This window comes from Clytia hemisphaerica, unplaced genomic scaffold (genome assembly GCF_902728285.1).
Source record: "Clytia hemisphaerica strain Z4C2 unplaced genomic scaffold, Clytia hemisphaerica genome assembly, whole genome shotgun sequence".
NCBI classification, from domain to species: domain Eukaryota; kingdom Metazoa; phylum Cnidaria; class Hydrozoa; order Leptothecata; family Clytiidae; genus Clytia; species Clytia hemisphaerica.
The window spans coordinates 148,717-175,029 of NW_027104188.1; the positions used below are offsets into that span (position 1 = coordinate 148,717).

At 34.3% G+C, this 26,313-nt stretch overlaps 4 protein-coding genes across 4 annotated transcripts; all 4 read right to left on the reverse strand.

Annotated features, from left to right (window-relative positions):
- Nucleotides 1–286: 286 nt before the first annotated feature.
- LOC136814922 (short-chain dehydrogenase/reductase family 9C member 7-like) lies at nt 287–7,242 on the reverse strand. Its single transcript, XM_067071345.1, has 4 exons — nt 6,897–7,242; nt 4,183–4,365; nt 1,816–1,911; nt 287–604 (listed from the first exon to the last, which is right to left on the reverse strand). Exons 1-4 carry the CDS (start codon nt 7,222–7,224, stop codon nt 384–386), a joined length of 828 nt encoding a protein of 275 aa, XP_066927446.1. The 5' UTR covers nt 7,225–7,242; the 3' UTR covers nt 287–383.
- Nucleotides 7,243–11,974: 4,732 nt separating this feature from the next.
- Nucleotides 11,975–14,897, reverse strand: LOC136814936 (divalent metal cation transporter MntH-like). The gene is made up of 3 exons (XM_067071362.1): nt 14,449–14,897; nt 13,309–14,165; nt 11,975–12,761 (listed from the first exon to the last, which is right to left on the reverse strand). Exons 1-3 carry the CDS (start codon nt 14,837–14,839, stop codon nt 12,435–12,437), a joined length of 1,575 nt encoding a protein of 524 aa, XP_066927463.1. The 5' UTR covers nt 14,840–14,897; the 3' UTR covers nt 11,975–12,434.
- Nucleotides 14,898–15,047: 150 nt separating this feature from the next.
- Nucleotides 15,048–22,969, reverse strand: LOC136814937 (coiled-coil domain-containing protein 138-like). The gene is made up of 17 exons (XM_067071363.1): nt 22,787–22,969; nt 21,707–21,750; nt 21,252–21,344; nt 20,834–20,986; nt 20,321–20,419; nt 19,944–20,021; nt 19,751–19,823; nt 19,497–19,534; nt 19,193–19,336; nt 18,710–18,832; nt 18,305–18,364; nt 17,537–17,636; nt 17,365–17,420; nt 17,070–17,138; nt 16,859–16,910; nt 16,364–16,502; nt 15,048–15,347 (listed from the first exon to the last, which is right to left on the reverse strand). Exons 1-17 carry the CDS (start codon nt 22,917–22,919, stop codon nt 15,203–15,205), a joined length of 1,599 nt encoding a protein of 532 aa, XP_066927464.1. The 5' UTR covers nt 22,920–22,969; the 3' UTR covers nt 15,048–15,202.
- A 755-nt stretch (nt 22,970–23,724) lies between these two features.
- Nucleotides 23,725–24,048, reverse strand: LOC136814923 (transcription initiation factor IIA subunit 2-like). The gene has a single exon (XM_067071346.1). The coding sequence runs from the start codon at nt 24,046–24,048 to the stop codon at nt 23,725–23,727; it is 324 nt and encodes a 107-aa protein (XP_066927447.1).
- Between the last annotated feature and the right edge of the window lie 2,265 nt (nt 24,049–26,313).

A 26,313-nucleotide genomic window follows, 5' to 3' on the forward strand; every position in this document is an offset into this window, starting at 1 on the left:
ATATATTCAAAATGGTAGAGAATATGTGTAAAATGCTGACCAAACTGAAAAAGGTAAATAAACATGATGAAAACAAAAGAAAACAAAAGAAAACACGAAAATGACAAACTGCAAAATGGTGAGAGTGCTGTGTGGGACTTGAGACTCACTCAATTAAGGTTAACTGCCTTAACAGCAATGAAATATTGAAATTCCATTTTTGACGACGGCCGCTAGTTTGATATAAAAAGACAGTAAAACATTCCCGAAATAATCAAAATGTTTAGGTAATTCTAACAATCACGGCTCAAAAATCAAAAATTAAAATGCTCCAGCTTTGGGAGTTTATTTCAAATCATGATCTTTAAAGAAGAGTTCAAATTCACATAATATAACAGTTCAATTCAATGTTGGTTGATTTTGGGTCGAAGAGCTGGTAAATGGATTCCTAAACTGAAGTCAGCAACCAACGTCGGTAGGTGAGATAACAAAACCCAAATAAACGCATCTTTACCAACCATGTAGCGCCGTCTTGGTAACGGTGATAATAAAGCATGTTTGATTTTGCCAGAAACATCACTAATATCTTTATTGTAGGTAATTCGACTGAACATTGTATCGAGAACTAAAATTAAGGAAATACAACTTGTTTTGAGGCATTTCGCAACCATTTGATTTCCCCAACTATTATACCGGGTGTCCCAGAAAAAAGTTCCGCTCTTTGAAGTGAATTTTCTCGAGTTCTATGAACTTTTAGATAATGAATCTTTTTGCATTGGAAAGAGGAAGGATAAACTTAAATTTTGAGGGGTCATTTATTAAATTAAGTCAACTTGATCAAAAGTTATGGCCTAAATGCTAAAACATCACTTTTCAAAAAAGTCAAAAAAAGACGAAAAAAGAGGGGATTAAATTCATTGTAAGACAAAGACACAAAAAGCTTTGGAAACTCTTGGTAAGATTTTGATGAATGTTTGGAGCTCCAAAAAGCATCGTGCCCCTTGATTATGCCCATGGGAGCTCGTTAAATTAGACAAAGAAATGAAAAGGAATTAACAATAATATAAAGACACCTTAAAGAACTGCATGGAAAAAACTTTGAGCGTAAATAAATTGGCAAAAGAAGTGCTTTCTTTATGATGATTTGATCTCCTCTTTTTTCGTCTTTTTTTTGACTTTTTTGAAAAGTGATGTTTTAGCATTTAGGCTATAACTTTTGATCAAGTTGACTTAATTTAATAAATGACCCCTCAAAATTTAAGTTTATCCTTCTTCTTTCCAATGCAAAAAGATTCATTATCGAAAAGTTCATAGAACTCGAGAAAATTCACTTCAAAGAGCGGAACTTTTTTCTGGGACACCCGGTATTATAACGGGTGGTCGAAATAAAACGCAATATAAACACACCCCTTTCTCACAGAACCAGAATATTATACTGCAATTTTTGTCGCCGCTGAAAATAATCAAAATACACGCAAATTCTCACTGCAAAATATTTTTCCATCCCCACTGAATTTGCTGACTTGCAAACATTAGAATTCAAATCCCCAGCCATAGAAAACATGGAAATATTAATCCTCATCGAGCTTCAATCCGTTATTATGACCCCCTCTGGCTGTAAGAAATGCTGCCGAATTCGTGAGAAGGGTGTGTATGATGTATAATTGATGTAGAAACATAGGACAATAGAAGTTACTCAAAATTCACCTATTTATGACTTGAGTTATTTGGGGATCTAGTAAGTATCACTGCTCAAAAGGAAAAAATTTCATAAAAGGGTCAAAAGAAAATCCTTCATCGGATTTTCTTTTTGGCAGAAAAATAATAAACGCTTACATTTTTCACAATCTGCTTTCGAATACTGCTCACGAATTTCCTCTGGTTGTTCATTAAAACCTTTGAGCCAAATCTTTCTCAAGTGATCTTTGTTTGTTCATGGAGGTATAAAGAAACAGGAGAAGTATGCTATTGTAACCAAGCTCGCCCTACGATTAAAAAAGTTACGATGTATGCATGCTCATAATCTCATATATCGTGCATTTTTAATGAGCTCTTTTATCCATAGGTGAAATCCTATTGGCTCATTTAAGCTTTAGAAATTAGATGAGACGAGATTCATTGTTTCTGACATCAGTGTAAGAAAATATTTGGACTAAAAAAAGGCCTGTAAACTTGGCAATCCTTCATCAAATGATAAGATTTTTCGATCAATGTTTTCCTTAAGGTGAACTCTATTGCTTGATACTTTCCTCCAAAATTCTCCAGCGACTTTATGTCTACAGATTGAGTCTGAAATCGTGTGTGCTTATAAAGAACTTTTCATTTTCTGGCTTGAGAAAATATCTTTTCAAAACAAAATTGAACGGATAGCGAAATGGAACATAAACTTGCTTCGTGGACGAATTTTTATCTAATTTTCGTATATTAAAAGGCGAGAATCTTCAATACTGATTATTAGAATGTTAATTAATGGTCGTGAATTAATGGTCGAAGACCTGAATCAACGGCCGAAGACCTGATTTAACGGCCGAATACCTGATAGATAAGTCAGGCTCAGTTAAGGGCTCTGACCATAATCAAAATATTGATTTTGGTATTTGAGCATAAAAGTTATTTTTCAGGTTCCTTCACATTTTTAACAAAGAATTATCTTTACAAATTGCTTTTTGATCAAATCCATTAAAAGGAATTAAGAATTTAATTGCAAAAAGACGTTAATATGTCGTATCACCCTCTTTTATAAAAAGTGCTAAGTTTTAATGGGTATTTAACCTTTTTGTTTCGAATTTTTTTTCAAACTGTTCGCAAAGAATTAAACTGTTTCAAATTTTTCGAATGGCTGTTTTTCTATGAACAATTGGGATAAAAAAGCACTTTTTTCAAGATTTTGAGACAAGTAAGCTTTTAAAAAAATTTTCCGAAAATATATTTTTAGTTCTGTAAAAGGTACACGATCTACCACAAAAGCTTTTTCAAAATATTTTTTCTTCACGGAAAATTGGGACAAGCTGGAGTTTTTACAAGCTCTTATTTGATTTGGTTGGTCGTTAACCAGTAATAAAACAATTTTGTTTCTTTTTCTAAAGAACGCGTCATCTCTATCACTTCAAATGACCAATTAGTGAAATACCTTGTAAAAACTCCAAAATTTTTCAAGTCAAAACAAATTATTGAAAATGTGTGGATACCCCCTGGAAAATGGCAAAGTTTGCTAAAAATACCCTTGGAAAGATTCTTTTCATATCTTAACGTGAGGGTGGACGAAATAAAGAGTAACTCTTTATCCCCTTGGAAAAATAAATAAACACCCCCTGGAAAGTTCGGTATACCCTCTGGAAATGTTCGTCCACCCCCTGTATGGATATAAAATGGAATGGCCCAATCTTCGTCGCAAAAGTCTTCATTTTCTTCTTCATCAAATTTTTTCTTTGCGATTCTTAAATTTTCAGACTCGAGGATAGTTGCCCTAACAGAAAATGTAGAACATGTAAAAGTTTTGTTAGCTACATCAGGCAGAAATTTATATTTTGTACTAGGCTGCTGGCATCCACTAACGGATTCGTGCTCCTTATAGACCTAAGGTTTTGTAGAGGTCTGCGATTCAGACTAATTTTGTACATGACAAATATCAAAATTCGCTAAGGTCAGAGCCATTAAAGGGACATAACAGTACTTGCGAAATTTGTAAACAAACTGTATGCGGCGGATACAAAATCAAAACAAATATCAAACCGTTTTCAATACTATTTCCCATTGAAACATCATATAAAAATCTTGATTGAATTTATAAAAAAGATTTATAACAAATTTCCACAATTCATTTTCTCCAGGTCTTCGGCCGTTAAAAAAGGTATTCGACCGCTGCATCAAGTCTTCGGTTTCTAATTCAGGCTGCGACCGCTAATTCAGGTCTGCGTCCGCTGACGGAAAGAGCCTGGCCACCCATGAAAACTGTTGAACAACGAATCCTCCCAAATTATGTACGAGCTTGTTTTTTTTTACTTATTTCAGGGGGTGTTACACACACGCCCTGCTTATTTCAAAGTGGCTGTACTGCAGTTCTATTCCAATTTTTGCGATTTTGGCGCCTTTTTAATTGTTTAGCGAACTTCTGGATTGTTATTGGTAAGAACAGTATATCACACTTCACATTGAACATTCTTACTTCCCAAAAAAGTATCAACAATTGTGCTAAACTCTTACCCGTCATGCTCGTCAAATTGACAATTCGACCACGTGACTTCTTCAATAATGGTAGCATAACCTTGGCCACACGAACCGTTCCCCAGAAATTCACTTCGAATGTTTTCTTCATGAATTCGATAGATTGCCATTCAAACAAAGCTGGAAATGCAATCCCTGCATTGTTGACGATACCATCGAGATCTGAAGGAGATGAAAGTTAGCAGAACAAATAAATTGCATTGCCATTAACGATAGTCATTGCTTAGACGATGTTATCGTCTGTTAAAGTGATAGTAAAGGCAGGAAAATATTATACTCGGAGTTTACAGTCGTTATGGCGGTATACGGAAAAGATCGGCGGCGGCGGGAGAGTTTCGAAGAAACGGGCAAACTCTAACGGCTGTGAAAAAAATCCGTTTGCGAATTTTCTTCCGCTTTGGGCTTATTTCTTAGATAGTAATTTGTCTTAGACTATAGCAAAGTCTACGCATCGCCATATCATTAAATGTTTATTTACAGCACCTGACCCCGAGAATGTAGGTGAAATTTTAAAAGATATTAAATATTTTCAACGAAATTTTGAATTCCCAAAATCCTTTCCCAGGGGTTAGTTTCATTACTTTTGATAGATAGACCAATTTTTTTGGTCCTTGAAGTTGATTCCCATTTTCGTTATAGCCCCCAGAATGTAGGTTTGGTTTTATGGCTTTAAATCTAGTAATAGTAAAATGTTGATATTTTTTCAATTGGATTAATTCTAACAGCAAATTTTAGAAATGTTTTATGCGAAAACAATATTCTAAAGAGCATTTTGTTATTCTGAAAATTGGATTTTTTCACTTTTTAACCCTCAGGTGACAAGATTCGGTTGTTGAGAATGGAATTTTGGTATTCATCGGAAATCATTGTTCTCTAAGTGAAATTCATACTTTAGAAATATACGCTGACAAAAAATTAATAACAAAAAATTAATAAATATATTAATTTCATCGTACTACAAATGAGGAAAAGTAAAAGAAAGGACAAAAAGAAGAGACAAGAAAGTTGTTTTTATTTTGTAGGTTGAAATTTTGTGTTGAAATATGTGAATAATGTAACAACACCCCTGCCTCACAGCTCCGGTGGAACTTTTTCCAACATCGGGTCCAAAAATGTCTACTTAAGTCCAAATTGGAATAGAAATTATATTGCTCCAAACTTAGGCAAATTTTCTGATTGGGCTGGGACCCAAACGGGTCTGGGACACGTCGTAAAAGCTCAAAATTTCAACATTAATCATCTCTCTGGTAGTACTTTCATGTTATAAAAGTACAACAAACAAGTTTTATATAATTTGACAGACTTTTTATGTCGGGTTATAAAGGCCCCCAAATTGTAGGTCAACTAACCCCAAAAGTTAGGTCAAACATTTTCGTCAAAATATCTAACTCAGAACAGTAAATATTGAAATGGACTATTTTCCCCATTTCCTTAGTTCATAAGGACTAAGAAAATACCCTATCATCATAACTTAATTCCAATAGATTTCGATTTAGAGAGGATTTATTTAAAAAATGTCTCAGTTCGGGTAATATCCAATCAACTTCCATTCAGATTTTCGTTGGAAAAAATTAATTCAAGTTAAAATTTTCTGTCCAGAAATAATCAGTAAGATGTAACAGTATGCTCTGAAACAAATTTTTATGAAGTTGAACTATCGTTAGGGCTACAATGCTAAAAAATGAGAAACTCACATTCTCGGGGTCAGGTGCTGTACTGTAATTAAATATTTCCCGTTTTCCAAAAGGGAAATATTTGTTAAAACGGGCTTTCTCCATAATAATTTTCAGTGTCAAAACGCCTTCCCGTACGCCCTGACTGACGCCCGTTTTAGCGCCTAAAGAAAGTCTACTTTATAAGAATCAATATCTCTTGATTGCAGGCAATATGCCTTTCGGTAATTAGTTCTTACAAAGTAGACAAAGGATGGCGAAAAAAATTAGCATATTTATTTTTATTATAAGCATCTACTTTATAAGAATCAAATCAATAACTCTTGATTTAAGGCAATATGTCTTTCGGTAATTAGTCCTTACAAAGTACTTTATAAGAATCAAATCAATAACTCTTGATTGAAGGTAATATATCTTTCGGTAATTAGTTATTAGAAAGTAAACAAAGGATGGCGAAAAAGATGAGCATGTTTATCTTTATTATAAGCATTTTCTTTATAAGAATCAAATCAATAACTCTTGATTGAAGGCAATATATCTTTCGGTAATTAAGTCTTACAAAGTAAACAAAGTATGGCGAAATAGATGAGCATATTTATTTTTATTAAAAGTGTCTACTTTATAAGAATCAAATAAATTTCAGAATTTTTGGCGTTTTCACTGTGATAACATGTGAGCGATAACTTCTCTTTTTGAGATGTTGAGCGACCGTCTATCCCATGTCATCTCGAAAGTAAAGTTGAAACCAAGCTTTCTTATCGATAAAACGAATTTAAAATCTACACATGCGTAATTTTGCTTACTTAGGGATATTTCGATAGGAAGCTCTGCGGGGCATTCTTAGCGACAGCTACTTGCTAGTATATGTCAATAATGACCTTCATTTTTAAGGAAATATTTCGTCGCATTTTTGCGAATCTTGTTCTAACTTGAAACCAGGTCGAAAAATTTGGACATCATCATTCCAAGAAACCTCACTTTTGCCGACCAAATAGAACAACGAGACAGTAATATAAATACCTCCATTCTGTTCAATAATCTCCTTAGCTTTTTGAACATCATCCTCTTTGGTCACATCCATGATAAAAGCCATCCCTTGAAACTTCGAATCATTTTGAAGTCTGTCCACGCCATCTTGAGTTAGACAACTCGCAAAAACATGACAATTTGATTCACTTAATTCCAAAGCTGTTTGCAAACCAAAACCTGAATCACAGCCTGTCACTAAAATATTTTTTCTAACTTTGGTTGAAATCCATTGATCCACAATAAAGTTGAGTAAAAAATATAAAGTAACAATGGTTATACACAAACTGCTCCAAAAGTAATCACATAAAGAACTTTCCATTTTTGTTCTGAATTCTCGTTCACTCTAAACGAGAAAAAGATTTTACCCTCAATAGTCGCAACCAAATCTACTGCAGAGAGAGTATCAAATTTCATAGCTCTACATAAAAAAGTACTTTTTATAGTTCAGATTCGTTGGCAAGTCTAACCGACCCAATAATAAGGTTTAAAGTACAAAAATAATTGAAAAAAGAATTAGAAAATCTCGTTAGTACTGTTCATTCAAATCTTATATTCTAAAGTCTACAGTCCAAAAAATTGATAAAAATTTGTTTTCTACATAAAGTGAGAAAATCTTATCATTTTTGAAAAATGTATCAAAATTTATTTTTGCCAAAAATTAAAACATACTACAGCCTGTGTTTCACGCTTACGAGATCGTTGGATACGTTAGGTCAGTTACGCATATTAAGCGTGAAATAGACTGTAGCGGGGTTTAAGTTTTGAAGAAAAGTAAATTTTGATATTTGGTTCTGCAAACGTATCGAGCAATCTCCATAACAATGTTCGTTTACTTGATTGAACCTAAACTATAAACAGATATATACATTCAACTCATATTTTACTGTTCCTTTTTCGATAATATCATTGGTCGAAGAATGGGCATATTTGCCATGAACATCCAATCAAGGATTATGGTTGGAAGGTGAGATAAGACAATAGAAATATTACATTCAATACCTGTGACGTAACGTCGCTTTGGTAACCTGGCTAACAAAGCATGTTTAATGAGTTTCGATACCTCGCTAACGTTCTCAGTGGCTTTCGAACCAACTAAAGTCATCATTTTTGACAAAACTAAAAAAAAAAGCATAACACGATACACACGATTTCTTTTGTATTGCTTTTCAATTTTCGAAATTTTATAGATGATTTGCAAATTTTGATTCGGCCACATGCATGGCTAGTATTTTACAGACCAGAATAAAAATTGAAAGTTTAGTCAGTTGTTGTTGTATAATAATGCAGTAGCGCCTCATTAACTTGAACCCCTATAGCTCGAATGTCTCCTCGAATGTGATACTCACGTCTTTAGAATGTTTACTTAAAGTCCCTGAAAAGTTTCAAAAATCTTGTCTATCATAGTTTTAACTGTAAAAAATTCGATGGCCGCCAGTTATAGCCGACTCTGAAACGAGTCAAGATCTCTGGGCTTTTTTGATGTGGAGGGCTTCGCTATTCTAACTAAAAACTTAAAATCAGAAGTAAAACTCACAAGTTTCAAATTGGATTTGTCCAATTTCATCACGGATATGTTGTGGCTGTTCTTTCCATAACAAAGTCCATTCCCGAATAATCCTTTCAACCGCTACAAAGCCAGTCTTATACATAGTGAGTTCGATGAAACGCATCCAAGGAGGAAAAAACCAATTTTCCTTGAAATTTAATTTTCAAAATTTGGTTAAGCTCGGCAAAATGTCTAATTATCTTACAAACCGTTAAGTGTCATATACTCAACCACTGTATTAGTGAAAACACACTGTAAAGAGAAAACGATGAGACGCATCTAAGGAGGAAAAAACCAATTTTCCTTGAAATCTAATTTTCCGTGAAATTTGGTTAAAGCTCGGAAAAAATGTCTAATCATCTTACAAACCGTAATGTGTCATATACTCAACCACTGTATCAGTGAAAACACACTGTAAAGAGAAAACAATGAGACGCATCTAAGGAGGAAAAAACCAATTTTCCTTGAAATCTAATTTTCCGTGAAATTTGGTTAAAGCTCGGAAAAAATGTCTAATCATCTTACAAACCGCTAAGTGTCATATACTCAACCATATATTCTTTGAAACATATATCACATATTTTTGAAATCTACAGACACTGACCTTGCTGAAAACGCTGGAGTTTCAATGTGACACTCACGTCTTTAGAAGTTTTGTTTAAAGTCCCTGAAAAGCTTCAAAAGACTTGTCTATCATAGTTTTAACTGTAAAAAATTCGATGGCCGCCAGTTATAGCTGACTCTGAAACGAGTCAAGATCTCTGGGCTTTTTTGATGTGGAGGGCTTCGCTATTCTAACTAAAAATTTAAAATCAGAAGTAAAACTCACAAGTTTCAAATTGGATTTGTCCAATCTTATCACGGATATGTTGTGGCTGTTCTTTCCATAACAAAGTCCATTCACGAATAATCCTTTCAACCGTTACAAAGCCAGTCTTATACATAGTGAGTTCGATGAAACGCATCCAAGGAGGAAAAAACCAATTTTCCGTGAAGTTTAATTTTCAAAATTTGATTAAGCTCGGCAAAAATAATGTCTAATTATCTTAAAAACCACCAAGGACCACAAAATCAACCACATATTTTTGAAATCTACAGACACTGGTAGAGTTTTGATGTGTGACACTCACGTCTTTAGAAGTTTTGCTTTAAGTCCCTGAAAAGCTTCAAAAGTATTGTCCATCATGGTTCTAACTGTAAAAAATTCGATGGCCGCCAATTACTCAGGCAAATTAAGGCCTGTCCAGATTTTTCAAACTTAGCTTAATTTTTTATCACCGTTTCCACTTGTTAAAGCATATCACTTGATACATCGAAAGAAGCGTATTTGAGTGTGGATCACTGGAATTGCTGTGCCATAATTAATTTTTTCACCCGAAAAAAGATATTAGGCAAAAACCAAAAAATGCTGACTTCAGCAAAACTTGTTTATTTAATAACTCCAGTTTGGCTTATGGTAAAAACATGTAATTTGGACCAAAGTTGCACATCATTAAAAGGATAATTTATAAAAAAAATTATTTGAAATTTTGCTGACGTCAGCTCTTTATTGCAAAATTTCGTATTTTGCTGATTTCTGCTGACGTCAGCAAAATTTGCAAAAAAAATTATGCAAAAATGTTCCTATTATTAATATGCAACTTTTGTCAAAATGTCATGTTTATACCATAAGCCAAACTGGAGTTATTCAAAAAACAAGTTTTGCTGACGTCAGCATTTTTTCGTTTTTGTCTAATATATTTTTTTGGGTGAAAAAACTAATTATGGCACAGCTATTCCAGTGATCTACACTCCAATAGGCTTCTTTTGATGTATGAAGTGATTATGCTATGACAAGTGGAAACGGCGATAAAAAATTATAGTAAATTTGGACGTGCCTTAATTTGCCTGAGTATAACTGACTATGAAAAAAAAAACAAAGATCTCCGGTCTATTTTGATGTGGAGGGCTTCGCTATTCTAACTAAAAACTTAAAATCAGAAGTAAAACTCACAAGTTTCAAATTGGATTTGTCCAATCTTATCACGGATATGTTGTAGCTGTTCTTTCCATAACAAAGTCCATTCAAGAATAATCCTTTCAGCCGTTACAAAGCCAGTCTTATACATAGTGGGTTCGATAATTTGCACACTGATACCACATGGTTTGACTTCAAGACGCAAGCTGTCTGAGAATGCTTCGGCTGCATATTTGGATGCCTAGTAAGATGCCGTGTATGGTGGAGACAGTCTCCCTGTTTTGAAAGGTTGAAAGAAAACAGTGTAGTTCATTTAATTGATCTCATACGTACTTTTTTACCAAAACCAAACCAAGAGCTCCTGGAATTGGATATAAGCTTTTTTATTTAGATCTCCATAAACTTGAGCTGTAAGGTGAGACCAGAGGCCTGATCCTCTCAAGGGATCAAAAAACATTATGAAAACAATTGAATGATGAAGGCCTGACTTATGGAGACTCGGCAGAAAAAAAAAATCGATTGTTTTCTATTCATTCGTTTATTAGTTGGTAGTTGGGAAGTTGGGAAAAATATTTGAGCTTACCACCCATACTTGTCACATTAACAATTCGACCACGTGACTTTTTCAATAATGGTAACATAACCTTGGTCACACGAACCATTCCCCAGAAATTCACTTCAAATATTTTCTTCATGAACTCGATAGATTGCCATTCGATTAAACCTGGGAATACAATCCCTGCGTTGTTAACCAAGCCATGTAAACCTGATTGAATGAATAAGATTTCGACGACAAATTATAATTTACTACGAAAATTTTGAGTGTCTAAATCTTTTTAACAAATTACCGATAACCAATAAATTGTAACCAAATGCAAAGTCTAAAGCAATTTTTCTTTAACGTTGGGACTAGATATTTATGTAATTGAATCTGCTAGAAAATCTCAAAGAATAATTCCACTTGATTCAGACGAAAATTATTAATCAAATAACGTTTGCATGCCTCCATTCTGTTCAATAATCTTCTTTGCTTTTTGAACATCATCCTCTTTAGTCACATCCATGATAAAAGCCATCCCTTGAAACCTCGCGTCATTTTGAAGCATGTCCACGCCATCTTGAGTTAGACAACTTGCAAAAACAAGACAATTTGATTCACTTAATTCCAAAGCTGTTTGTAAACCAAAACCTGAATCACAGCCTGTCACTAAAATATTTTTTCTAACTTTGGTTGAAATCCATTGATCCACAATAAAGTTGAGTAAAAAATATAAAATAAACAAAGTTAAAAGCAGTTGTATCCAAAAAAGCCAGTCCATTTTCCTTCTATGCAATCCTTAAAGCCAATAATGCAATACTACATTTATTGCTTTATCAAACCCCTTTTAATTAAAAAAGATAACCCATCATTATCTTAATTGCTTGATCAAGCAGGCAGTATTAAGGAATCGACGAGATTTCGTACAGGAATAAAAACAGTGAAAAATGCTGACGAACTTGCTTTCCAAAAGAAGGATTCGATAGCTCTTTGAGTGGAGTGGCCACATTTACTATCAAATTTAAAAATAAACATTGGCTAATTAATTTATCAAATCTAGATTATGTACCTGAAAAAATAATCTTTCACAAACTAGCAACAGTTATATATAAATTATGAATTTGACTTAAAAAATAATCTTATATACAAACATTTGGAAAATTAGAATGATATATAACATTGTAATTTTTGTAAACTAAAAAAATCATTACATTGGAAAATTACCGAGAGGTATCTTCCTTGTTTATGTGTCGGTGGATATCGAGGGCGACGGTAAGTGAAGTCGACGCAAAACAAAGTCGATTCTTGATATACGGCTCTTTATCGCATTTGCTCACCTAAACAGACGACGGTATTTTTTTGTTTTTACCATCGTCGAGTAAAGTGAACGGCGATTTTAGCGATATGTCAGTTTTGCTTCACACCGTCTCCTTCGATTTATTTCGAATACATAAACTCACTATTACTGTGGGAACAATGTCTGATTGGTCAATCCTCGCGCACAAAACTGTTCTTCAAGTGTTCTCCCAGGCTGGTGAAAACACACAACGAGGTCATCACCGTCAACGAAACTACACCAGAAACACTGAACTTCACAATTTCGAATGTAGATTCTGAGCTATGACCATCTGTGACAACCCAACCAAAGATGTTTTGTACAATTGTATTGGCTGTCAAGAACAGTGTTACCATGACAACAAAAACCATGAAACAGTTGGACCATCCTTTTTGCGGTGATTGCTTCATAAATTGAGGATCATTCAAACAGACCAATAAACAGATAGAGAAGAAGGGTAGAAGACACCCGTTGAACACCTGAATGGAAAATGGAAATAATAAGTGGAATGATTGCAACAGTGAAGGCATGACGACAATAACCTTTTCGACCTTAGTCGCGCTGTCAGGCGCGTGCCACTTTATTATTTAATTTATCACCCTAAACTTGATCCAATCCTTTTTTTAACACTTTTTTCTATTGTCTTAGGTGCGAGAAGATTGGGACGGTTTTAGGGTGGTAAAATGGACAGAAAAATGCCCGTGCTGCAATCGGCGACTACGGTCGAAAAGGTGTATTAATTAAAAATACTACTTTTTATATAGGAAGGATTCTGGTAAAGCAATTCAAAACTTTCAAAATAATATCATTAAAAAGAATATGACTATTTGCTTCGAATTTGTGTGGGAAATATTAACCACCAAAAAAACTACTTTGCACTCTACAACGGTCGTTCCAGAATAAAGGGTATCTTACGTCAAGCTCAATAGATATCGCGAGTAGGGAGGGACCTAGGAGCTCCACGACCCATAGAAGCGGTCCAATCATGGTTGACAAGTTCTCGGAATGGCCCATAATAGTATTTACCTGAGCGATGAGGATGACTTTGACAGTTGGTGCATCACATGATATGACCACAACAGCAACGGAAACCATGACAACCATCAACATCTGAGAATATTTCTTTGGAAACGGTCGTCCCGGATACATAGAACTGTTACTCTGTGTAATAGCTATGTTTTCCTCTTCTTTGGAGGCGGCTGATTCAGCCCCGGGTTTACTGTAATGCATTGATTCAGCATGTTGATCAGGCGGTATGGAGAAAACACTTTCAGCCGTCATAACAGCGCCTAAGGGTACGGTCAACATCGAGCTTAAAGCTGCTGCGATGAAACCGATACCAAATACCCACAGTCCAGCAGCTCCAGTCAACCTTTCAATGATACCTGATAAACTAGCGATAGTAAATTGTCCTTTAGATTGCATATATGTGCCATCACCAACAATCAATATGAGAACAGATACAATCAACGCCATGAAAGTTGAGAATGCAATTCCACGCTGTGCTTGACCTAAAGATTTCCCTTCTGCCATTTTGCCTCCCAGGAACAAATTGAAGCCAATAGAGGTTGTTCCGATCAAACTTAACACGATATTGGCTGAACCAGACGGCATACTAATTGGTAGAAGTCCTTTGGCGAATCTTTTTCCATCTAAACCTAGTTTGACCACGACTACTAAGAAAAGTGTGACCATTCCAATCATAACTATCCCCAGTCCTATGCCAAGTGAATCGACTTTATCAGCAAATAGGATGGCAAGCACAACAACACCATAAGCGATACAGCACCCTACTCGCAAACCAACCGTATTTTCGGCACCCGGTAAGGAATAGATAGCGGACATTCCTCCGGCCCAATTATTACACTCGTAAAGTGTATTACCTAAAAATAACAACAAGAGAATGTACAAGTTCTTGAAAATTGATACCCTTATAGTACTTCATTGATAGTTTTTTAAAAAGAGTAAAAGAAGTAATAGTAGTTTTAGAAAATATCTTTTTTCGATATGGTTTTAAGAGCACTTCTAAGATAAAGGGATCTACAAACAATTGGTTGTAAATTCAAACATGTAGTCAATTATGATTTTTAAGTCGTGATCATATGTTGGACACCTTTGATCTTACGAATCATTTGAGAAATAATAAAATAAAAAATAACTTCTTACCGAAGAAAACGGAGCCAGCTACTACCCAGCAAATGATACCAACGCCCCAAAAGAGTCGACCATGACGATATTTAGCTTGTAGACATTGCCCCAAACTTTGACCACTGGTTATAGTCAAACGGGCGGTTCCTTCTTGCAAAGTGTACGCCAATACTGATGCAAAAATCAACGCCCAGATTAAGTTTAGTTCAAATTCAGCACCCGCTCTTGCACATGTTACAACGGTCCCTGGACCCACCGTGCAGGCCGCAAGCATGGTCCAGTACAGGAGGCTTAATATCTCTTTCAAAACTTGTCCCATTGCTACTTTGATAGCAAGCGTGTGTTGTTCTCCAAGAGGCGTGTAAGAGTAACGTTGAAATGTGAACCATCCTTCCATTCCTCCTGTCATCCTTCATATTTATTTGTTGACAATACTAAACCTTTCTTTTTTGTTTACATTTTGGTCTAAAAAGGGAAAATAGAATTTGATATTGAGTGTATCAGAAAAGTAAACAGAACAAAATGAACAAATCTTGTCTTAAACCCTTAATATAGTGTCAATCAAGACAATTTGCAGACTGATTCGCAACTCAGAGAATAAAAAGTACCAATAATACTTCATGATCTTGTTACCGTACACATGCTATTTTTTAACTTAAAAATAATTTTCAATTTACAATAAATTAATTAGGTAATGTACAACATTTGTATAACTTTTCTAAGATTCTTGATACTTTAAATAAAAAACTATTTGTTGATTTTGTCTATTGTTTTAGTAAGCCACTTTCATAGAGTCAAGATTGAACAGAATGGAGCGTAAATTTAATTGTAGAAAATCATTTGTTGGGTTGGTTGTCCTTGCTATTTCACTCATTGCATTCTTCATCTGAAGTGCTTCAAATATACTTTTATTGCTCCTAAATGAAAGGGAAATCAAGAAAATTGAACGATATTCCCTTAGAAACAGAGATTCGGAACCCCTCAGGATATTGAGACTTTCAAGAACACCATTTCTTAAATGTTTATAAATTTATAGTGTCAGAGGAATAAGAAAGAAACAGTCCAGATAATGTATCGTGTCTGCGTTAATCGCTCGGCTTTGTTGGATTTTATTGAAAAAGTAGGAGAATTTAAGCCATGTATCGTAGGATAACTGAGGAGGAACGGGCAAAAAAAATCTTTGAAGAGTCATCAACATCACAACTTGTTGATAAGCCCGGTTCATATTACAAGAGCTGCATTTTTTCTATTAGTATTATATACATTATTATACTTTAGGCGTACAAACTTTCACGAGCATAAACTTTCGCGAATTGTTGGATAGAGATGAGAATTTTCGAATAAAAATTGTCTTAAAAATGAAAAACATTCCCTAAATCCACCAAAGACTCTTCGATTTTAAAAAGGCATTAAAAGATAATAATATGCCGCAAATTTGATATTTATTACGATTTCGTGGTTTTATAGATTTCCAATTTTTTTGAGAATTTTTCGCGAGCATAAACTTTCGCGAATTGCCCTGTTAAGAATTTTCAAAGACATTTACTTTCGCGAAAAAGGCCAAAATTCGCGGAATTCGCGGAAATCGCGAAAGTTTCTGCTCGCGAAAGTTTGTACGCCTAAAGTAATTTTGGTAGAGAAGAAAACAAAGTTAAGACCATAAACAATAAAGAATCCACCAAAAATGAAAAAAATAGAGAAAGCCTAGCAATTTGTAGACTGGAGTCGTTTATAATGCGTGTAATACAGTAGTATAGGTGTTATATGATAATACGATTATTGTTACGGGATTTAGTTTGTATTTGTATTTTGTCAACTAAAATTGACTAGATTTTTTTCCCTCCATTATTTTTTGCTTTATTTCTACTATGACTGAATTAGTCGTCTAGCTTGCTAGACTAAGCAATTTGAAACTATAAATATTACGTCATACCTTATTCTGGATAACCTCTGTAAAAGAAGACTCAATTTTTCCAACATATTTTCATCACCCATACTACTTCTCATGATAGTTAGTATAGAATGGACCCATTCCATTGTACTAAGGTTTTCCAAGAACGGTTGCAAATAGGCTGTAGAAAAATAAAGAAGTGTGAATGGTGATTGTCATCATTGTTTATATGAAGCTTTTTAATCATCGACAAAAAATCATTCTAATTCATCGTTGAGGAGATAAATCTACAACATGCTTTGGTTGTATGAAATCAAAAAAAGGAAAGAGCAGTATTTTATAACGAAGTACACAGGATGTCTAAATATCAATTAGCTGAAGAAGTAAATCTTTACTTTAAGGGAAGTGATTTGAAATGTAATCGTTTGAAAAAAGATTGGCAGGAGTTGATGGGAAATCGTTGGGAAAAAGAATGACATGTTTAAAGGCATTCGATGCGGGAAGGCAAGAATTAACAATATATACGTTATTGCTTACGCGAGTCTGTTGATAAAATCATAAGAATATCCAACGAATTCATCAAATTCACCTAAAAAATGAAATATATAACTACCCTAGTTAGAATACTTGCTAGTCCAGCTCCAGAAAAAGAAGACAACAGTATATAGGTTCATTGTCATCATCTATGAAAGACGAGGAATTACAAGAAACTTTTAATTAAAGAAAAAGCAAAAAGAGAAATATATACCTTATTTGTGAGTTTGAAGAGAGGGAAAATCACAAACGTTCCTTTGTACTTCATGAAGAAATCCTTCCCCTGAATAATAAAAATGATTAACAAGTTTTCAAGGTACTGATTACTGCGTGAAATATAATGTGAAATCCCTGAAGTCCTTTTTAGATATGAGGAGAAACTTTTAAAACAGTACAAAGGACTCGTTTAGCAAAAAGCAACAAAGCAGAGAGGTAAGCGAATAACATGGTTATAAGTGTGTATAATAACGCCGAAAAATTGCCGGTAGAGCTAAATAAAAATAACTTACATTCTCCAAGCGTAAGTCTTGATTCAGCGTTTGAAAAACTTGCGATAAAACGTCAGCTAAAATATGAAAGTTAGAACCAATTTAATCTTACCGCCAGATGCTTTCTGTAAATCATTGTAAATTTTATAAATCACATCTTTTCATTCCAACCAACTAAAAAAGCGAAACCTACCTTGTGTAATGGTATACAACAAGATCAGTTTTGAAAGCAATCTAACGTGGACATTTTTATTGCGGTAAAAAGAAGGCGATGTTTCTTTATCCTTCTGAGCCTAAAAGAGACGAAAAAGAAATTTGTTAAAAATAACCAAGAAACAGCATTTAACCCTTTAAGTACCACGGTCATTTTTTTCAAAGTTTTTTAAAGAAATTCGCTAGTTCAAACTTTATAAAGGCTTATCTCCGGGATCTAGAAAGAGTTAGAAGCTCGTTTATAGTTCGTTGGATAGCTTAGAGCCTCCCGATTTAGGAAGGACGGGTTGGGCGGCGGTAAAGGGAATTAAAGTTGCGCGGACCTGCCTGAATGATAGAAAGATGCCCAATGGTAAAACTTCAAATTGATACGCTGGAGGACAGAATCAAGTAAAGCAGAGCCAAATTTGGAGGTTCTTGGATCATTCGTTGACCAAAAATAGTCAAAAAACGGTCAAAATCTCAAAAAAGTGGATTTTTGTCAAATTTTTGCATTTTTTTTGACTTTTTGGCTTAAAATCTCGCTGGAAAGACTCACTTTTGATTTTTTTTTTGCTTGACCATGAAACCCAATCCAATTCCTACGAGTTAGACCAAAAATGACGATTTCTAACTCAAACTGTGCATTACAGCCTCCTAAATAGCCAATGTCTAGTATACTCGTCATTGGTACTTTAAAGGTTCAACAAGTTCTTCAAAGTGTTTTTTTATTTTAAAGATGACAAAACTGAGAAAAAAGCAAACGTACCAAAGAGGGCTGGTATAATTCTTCTCCAATTCTTCGATAAGTAGCAGAATGGCAATATTTCTGGAAGAGAGAGGGAAAATATAATCAAATCTCATAATATAAGGGGCCCCAGCAGTTTGCGTGAATGCGTATACGTGAAAATAAAAAAAAATTGCGTGAATGTGTGAGTTGGGAAACTTTGCGTGAACAAAAATTGCGTTAATTGCAAAAGAACATTGCGTGAATGCGTGAATTTTTGAAAAAAAATTGCGTGATTGCGTGAATTGAAGGTCCGCTGGGGGCGGGGGCTCATATAACAATTTGTGCTTAGCTGTGATTTGTACAATTTGTACAATTCTTCCTTCTTGGAGAAAACAAAAACCAAAAGTCGAACTATGTATCTAATGTTCTTTCAAGGCAACTAACCTGAGAAGATTGGGAAAGGCCAGCATGAAGAATAGACCAATAAATGAATTGAAGATATCCCAGCTGTACGTCTGTTTGCAGTTGACCAATTTGCGGTAAAATACGGGGCAGCAAGACTAAAACCTGAGAGAAAATGACGACAATGTATTATGTAGCAGAGTATGCCCTGGCGTAAGGTATAGTTTCATAAAACTTCAGATTAAAACCCTTTATAAAACCTCAGCAAATTCTTTGATTCGGCTACTGAAATTTGCTGTTCAATTTGATGTCGATACAGGGGGTGGATGAACCTTTTCAAGCCAAAACCTTTGAAATTGATCGAATATCCGCTGGAAAATGTTAAAATTTGATGTATGGATATTAATAGAAATGGTCTAATGTTTTAACTGAGACTGGTGACTGGAATGACCGATGAAATGTCTTGATAAGAATTGGAAACAAATTAATGTTTTTACTTTCATACAATATTTTAAAATTTCGCACCTTCAAAAATTTTTCATTGGTCACTTCTACAGAGGGATCATGTTCACTTTGAGGTTTATGTTTGATTAAATTCACTATGTTCGTAGTGAGATACTTTTCTGATATCCATTGCAACGTTGAACCAAAAACCTCGTAGAAAACAGGCTGAAATAGAAGTTGAAATATGAATAGATAGAGAAAAAAAGTGAACCATCCGAATCATCCCTGGATAGATACCTTCGCACCTTCAAACACCTATGAACCTATGAGTATCGTCACTACACCACATGCAATGCCGCAAGAAAAAAAATCAAAGCGAACGTACTGTTGTTTCTTCTTTAGACGGTATTGAAATCTTTCTATCTACAAAAATAAACAAGTATTTTTTGTTCAGAATTCTGGTGAAGAATATTCATCCATTAATAACATAAGCTTCAATCACAGGGAGTCTACAGTGTCATTCGTAGCTTGATATTTAAAGATAAATAATCCAACGAATTTAGTTATCAAAAACACTACTTAAAGAATTATAAAGAAAAACAAAACTGTCTATAACAGGTCAAAGGTCCAGACAATTACCGCTGTTATTAGATGAATATTTTGTTTGTGATGTCTGCTTCTTGTTCTGGTCCTGTAAGATTTCTACCTTTCGCTGAATAAATGAAAGAGAACAAGTTTTAATATAAATCCCGTAAGGAACAAACAAAACGGCTCTGAAGTCGAAATAAGAAACACAGAAAAACGTCATACAGATCAATTCAGATTAGGGTACCTGCAAATTTGAGATTCGGTTTTGGAGATTCTGAGTTTTTTCTTCGTACTTCTGTATCTTTAATTCACCTTCTTCAGCCTAAGATATAAATGCATAAAAACCATTCATTCAAAAGTAATGATGAGAAGTTATGTGGACTATACTAGCCCTTAGCCCATCGTGCCTCAAAAATAATTATCCTGTGGTGATGCAATGCATTAAAAGGTTTAAACAAAAGAATGCAAAATAAATATGAAAGGGTCCTATTTTTCGGGAATTCTCAAAGACAATGAAGGCATCAGTAAATTATTGGCTAGGTTGAAATCTTTAAGTTATTCAACATTTTTGTTTAGACCCCCTCCCCAGAACGCTAAAAGGGCTAATCAATCCTAACTTACACGTTTTCTAACATTTTCATTTGATTTTGTCAGAATTTTCATTGTATTTCGAATTTTCTTATTCTCATTCGACAACTCTTTCAGTCTTTCATCCGATTCCTAAAAGGAGCAAAAACATCAACTTTATTTAAAGGGAGAAAAAACATCTACACTTACTCAAGTGGATCACATTTAGAACTGGCTGTCTGGTTAAAATATCAATAGCATGAAGGTAGAGCATCCAGCTACGGTGCGCAAGGTTGTGGGTTCGATCCCCAGCCGGGTCATACCAAAGATTTCCAAAATGATACTTGATGCCTCTATGCTTGATGCTCAGCAATTAAAGAGATGGATCAAGGGCAAATGGAGAGATCCAGGGAAAGGAGTGGCGCCCTCCCCCTACCTTCAGCTAGAGAAAAAGGAGCCTTCGGGTCGCTCTCGACTGCGGTTGCAAACTTACTCACTTAAAATATCAACGAGCTCGGATTAGTACGCATTCTAATAGATTGAGCACAAGAAAGTTTTTATAAATACCTCTCCCAGTCTGGATCCTTGTTCTTTGAGTTCATTCTGAAGGGCTGTTTTCATGGAATCGGCACAGTTGGATAACTCCTTTTCTTTACGTTTTAAAAGACTGTCCCTTTTCATCAATTTGTATTCCCATTCTTTAAGTCGTTTATGTTCCTCCTGTTTAGATAAAGAGTTATAACATTTTGATTGAAGTAATTTAGATTTTAAGAATATAAAAGTCGAAATGAGGGATGGAATTGGGAACGGAAAAGGGGTTGTGTTTGTATGTAGCAGTGAAAAATTAACAAAGAAAGGAAAAGCTGAATACAGAACAGTTTCGACCAATCATGATTGGATCATACCTTGCCAATAACAGATATAAAGAATGGTCTCAAAATCCTATGAAGCTAGCCAAATTAGACAAATTAATAAGTAAACAAACCTGTAATTTTTGGTTGATATCACATAATTCTTTATGAACTTTTTGAATGTGTTTTTGTTCGTCATGTATGTACTGTTGTTCCCTTTCAAAACGCTGAATTTGAAAATGAAATCAGATTATAATAATCAAACTACCATAATAAGAATGTTATGAAAGGTTTATGTATCAATTGTGTGGATGAACAATATAATAGGCACGCATTTATTTTATCACTTTTTAACACTTAAATCAATTTTTTCAAATTTTTAATTTCTGTAGATAAGAAAGAGTATGTTTTTGATTTTCATTTACATCTGATGATTGTTGCTGTATGAAAGCATGAAACTATTAGTAATGTGTAGAAAATTTTTAACTTGTTAATGAAATATATTTGATTTATGCAAGGTTTATGTATGAAAATAAATCTTTCAGCAAAGATATCAAATTTGTGAAGGTGTTGACCGAGTATAACCTACCTCTCTATAATCTTCACTCCCTTCGTCTGTTTCAACATAATCATCTGTGAAAAGAATATTTTAACATTTGTGTCAGTCATTAATTTAAGCAATTAACTGTGTCACTATGATGTTATGGGATATATTTTACGTAAATTAGCCACAATAAAATAAAATGACACTATAAAAGAAGAAATTATGTGAAAATAACATCTGGATAGTGCGAGTGGAATGGAGTTTTGATCCCTCTTCTTTAGCCTGTCCCCAACCTTGAAAATGCAGGTTTCTGTGCTTCTTAACAACAATGGAAAATAAGGAGTTCATTAGCTTTAAGTGTGCACTATTATTTTTTCCTACGGGAGAAATCACCTCTAATACAATAATGACCAGTTAGTGAGGGCTATACTGAGTATTGTTAACCGGTTATTTTTTCGAAGCGGGCTACACAACTTTTTGTGCTAAATGCAATTGGTTCTTTTCGCATGACAACGGGCCTAAATTGTCCAGAGTTGCCCGTTGTTAGGAAAATTCAATGTGACCTCACTTTTTCAAAGGAAAATGAACAATGCCTTGACATCATTTCTCTCATTTTTTATTTCTGACGTCAGAAATTATAACAATTTTTTATCTCTTTTCGCTTGTTTTTTTTCGCTTTATTTCGCTATTTTTCCTGATTGTATTAATATTGCCCGAGGTCAAGTAACGACTGAGCTTGCGAGGTTTTTGCGTTGAACGAGGGCAATATTTCTCGCTACAGCCCAAAAAAAACCGGTCATTATTGTATTTGTTAACCGTTTCCTTCAGCTTCAGTTGATTTTTAGCGCTTTATCCAGGAAAAATAGCGAAATAAAGTAAAAAATACAAGCGAAAAGAGTTCAAAAATTGTTATAATTTCTGACGTCAGAAATAAAAAATGAGAGAAATGATGTCAACGCATTGTTCATTTTTCTTTGAAAAAGTGACGTCACAATGAATTTTCCTAACGACGGGCAACTCTGCGCAGTGTAGGCCCGTCGTCATGCAAAAAGAACCAATTGCATTAACAAAGTAGAATAATAATATTTATTTCCTGGGAGAATTAGTCAAACCGTGATCTATCACCTGAAGGTTGCCTTGCTTTTCTTCGTTGTTTTGCTTTCTTCAGTAAGGACATGAGATTTTGAAGAAGATACAAATTTTCTCCATCTTCATCTTCAGTTGTTTCTTCACTGTACAACGTTCCTCTATGTGACATTTTCTTTTTTTATTTGATTATTTTTCTATGAATGGACAGACATAACAGACTAAGACATCTAACAGATGAAGAACCAACAGCAAAAGGGTGACATTGGCTGTTAGCCTAAAAGATTAAGGAAGAACCTCTCTACATCCACACAACGATAAAAGATTCGTTTTGATTTGCTCTTAAATCTCCATATCTAATTCAGAGATCATTTTTTCCCATGTTCAGTTCACAATTCAAATTTTAACACTTTAATTAAAAAAAGATTAAAAGCTTCTCAGAAAAAGGAGAAATCACAGAATGTGTAGTTAAATATCAACAGTATTTTCATTTGATAAAACTTTTTATCATTCAAAACAAAACTATTTCTACCAGCCCTAAATAAACATAAAACCATAAAGGTATAGAAATATAAAAAGCTTTATTAGTGACAAAACTGACAAAAAGTCATTCACCCCTCTCCACCCATAACGATATAAATTCAAAATATTTTTTTAAATAAATACCAGCTATAATCAAATCAAAAAGGTTACACAAGGACATTTGTTATGGGTTCTATTATCAAATTAGATGTGGTGAAAAATCACAAAATCATTATATTTCAAAACCGCACTGATGAGTCCTGGGAGGGACGAAACACGTGTCTGCGGATAGATGTTTCAAAAATTAAAAGCAAGGTTTTAATGTAAAATACAAAATCACTTCCTCTATATTATAATCTAAAACACAAAATATTCAAAATAAATAATTAGTGTAAGTAAAAATTAAAACTATTGACACTCAATCCAACACCCAAAAAAAGAACAAAACCATTATTTCAATCATCATTTTTGGACTCCTTTCCATCACAAGCCACAATTTTGACTTTATCAACTTTAACACTATCACCAACTTCACGGAAGGTTACATTGTTCAAAACAAAGGTCCATACATTGTCACAAAATCTATAAGTGTTCAATTTCCCTTTGAAGTTGATTCTATTTTTGACTTTATTGGATAATGCATTGTTGATAGCCTTGTCAAATTGCAAAAGAACTTGAAGGGCAAGTTGAGGTGTGATTTGTTGGGATTGAATCAACTCATCCAAACTCTCTTGTAAACTATTCCCCAGTGTAGTATTTCTATACAACTGATAACTCATTATTATTATATAATAATTATAGCTCTGAAACAAAAACATATTATCAATAGTTACCTAAATTCAAAAAGAAATTTTAGAGCAGAAACACAACCTCAAAGCATCCATTCTAGACTGTAAGTAAAAGTGAAGTGAAAGTGAAAGAAAAGGCTGCAATGGTTTTTTCCTTTTTACAATTTGCATAATATTAGAACTGGAAAGAAATGCCAGTTGATCCAAGATTTTCTTAAAACCACCACATCAAGTGTTTACTATCCTAAAGAAGATAGATCCTTCTTATCAAAGAAATCTCAAAGTGGAAGAAAAATAAGGAAGCGAAATGAAAACATTTTAAGATTTTTAAGTTCTTCTTTTATTCAATGATTTTTTAGGGCACTTTGTTGACAATCTAACTCTCGCATTGAATTTCTGCTTTCTTCAGTGAATTGAAGATGAGAAAAAGTCTACATCTTAGGATTACCGATTGAAACAAATAAAAAAGGTGAAGATTTTACAGCCGCCTGTCGTGCAAGGCACTGAGAGGCACATGTGCCAAGAAGAAGGGCCGTGTGAAATACGACCATCTCATTGGTGGAAATTTAATAAACAGTCTGCAAAGGAGCGCTGTGTAGCAATCAGTAAAAGAGACCACTTTTGTTTTTGTTGCATATTTCGATATACAGTGTAGGTGGAACTTCCATATTCCTTGGTTAAAAAAAGCTATATGTTTTTTTTATAAGCATTGCACTTGTAACACTTGTAAGCATATCTAGGCTCAGATATGGGGAAAAATTAAGCATATGGCAAGCATTACTTGAGCCTACGAAAAATGTTTTTTTCCTGGTTTTGGCTTTTTTTGGCTGGAATTTTACGGATTTTCAGTATTTCCCTAAATTTTTGCTTTGGATATAAGCATCTCTCAAGCATTTTATCAGCCTTACTAAGCTTTCGACCTAAGCAACTCTGAGCCTGTTTTCGGATTTTTGTATGCTTATAAAACATATACCGGGTGACCCACGAAAAAGTATAAGAGTTAGGAGGGTAACTGTGTCCGAAAAAAATTGAATTTTAACAAAATGGGGGGGTACTTAGGCAAAATGGGTGCCGGGTATGTGCGAGCTATAAGGGTACCTTTTCTAATTCCTCAAAAGTCTCTCAAAGGGGTACAAATTCAAAAGTTAGTCTCTGAAAGGGTCCTAAAATCACAAAAATAAAAAATTTCTCTCTCAAAGGGTCACGATTTCCAAAAATTTTGACCAAAATTTGGTGAAAATCATCCCAAAATTTGGAAAAAATGGACCAAAATTTAGGAAAAAGTCCAAAATCACCAAAATTTTGTCTCTCAAAGGAACGGTTTTCGATTTTCGGCTCGGACATACCCGTCACCTCGCATACCTAGTACCCCCCGGCTTTCAACTGATCGATGGTTAGGCATTTTGAAAATTCTTTATGCTACTTTTGGTACTTTTCATTTATCAATTTGGGAATTGTCTAAAATTCGATATTACTTATTTTTTTCTTAACGAAACTTTTAAGACAAAGAAATAGCAAAATGATCAAAGGAAAGTTGTTTGTTCTGATACAAATTTGATACTGTCTTTTTTGACGTTTTTTGACTGTTTTTAATAATGACTTTTGACTTTATACCTCCATATCTCGATAACTACTTTTCCAAAATTAAAAAATGATACTTTACATCAAAATTTAAGTTTGCCTTTCCTCTTTTACATGAAAAAAGAATTTAGTTAAAATTCAATTTTTTTCGGACACAGTTACCCCCCAAACTCTTATACTTTTCCGTGGGTCACCCGGTACCTGTTTTCTTTCCCTTAACAAAATCAACAAACCATCAACATTTCCAACTGCTCTTTAACTTGGAACGAAATTGGGCGAAACATGGGACTGGTTGTTGATCTCTTGCCTGTATTTTCACGTACTGTTAAATCTCTTTGACAAGAAATTTGTTTTGATAGCACCACCAAGTTTATCAATCATACTTTCTGTCATAACACGATAACTTTCACTGATAGCGCGCCCTTTTAAACTGTTTTGTTTTCATTCAAAATGACCGGACGCCAATTGGAGAATTAGAGAACGCCCGCCGCCTAACCACCTATTGGCCGATGGGATTAACAAATAACGAGTGAACAACTTGCCACGTGAGTGACATCAAACAGTCCATTGTTTTGCCAGTAATTTGACATATGTATCAAATGTTAGGATGATTTTCCCAAAAAAGTTAAGAATATCCATGATGAAATGGATTTACACCTGTTTACACCATTCTTA

Bases quoted from the DNA above. Each gene is read 5' to 3' on its own strand.
- LOC136814923 (XM_067071346.1), bottom strand. From the start codon at position 24,048: ATGAGTTATCAGTTGTATAGAAATACTACACTGGGGAATAGTTTACAA.
- LOC136814922 (XM_067071345.1), bottom strand. From the start codon at position 7,224: ATGGAAAGTTCTTTATGTGATTACTTTTGGAGCAGTTTGTGTATAACC. The intron at 1,912-4,182 runs GTAAGAGTTTAG...TACCTCCATGAA, and splicing joins CAATTTGACGAGCATGACGG to CAAACAAAGATCACTTGAGA. The intron at 605-1,815 runs GTAAGCGTTTAT...CCTTAATTTTAG, and splicing joins GAAAGCAGATTGTGAAAAAT to TTCTCGATACAATGTTCAGT.
- LOC136814936 (XM_067071362.1), bottom strand. From the start codon at position 14,839: ATGACAGGAGGAATGGAAGGATGGTTCACATTTCAACGTTACTCTTAC. The intron at 14,166-14,448 runs GTAAGAAGTTAT...TGTTATTTTTAG, and splicing joins AGCTGGCTCCGTTTTCTTCG to GTAATACACTTTACGAGTGT. The intron at 12,762-13,308 runs GTAAATACTATT...TTTTCCATTCAG, and splicing joins AAGTCATCCTCATCGCTCAG to GTGTTCAACGGGTGTCTTCT.
- LOC136814937 (XM_067071363.1), bottom strand. From the start codon at position 22,919: ATGTCACATAGAGGAACGTTGTACAGTGAAGAAACAACTGAAGATGAA. The intron at 20,022-20,320 runs GTAAGTTAGGAT...TTTATATCTTAG, and splicing joins ATGAAAATGTTAGAAAACGT to GCTGAAGAAGGTGAATTAAA. The intron at 19,535-19,750 runs GTAATTGTCTGG...TTATTTTTGTAG, and splicing joins ATATTCATCTAATAACAGCG to ATAGAAAGATTTCAATACCG.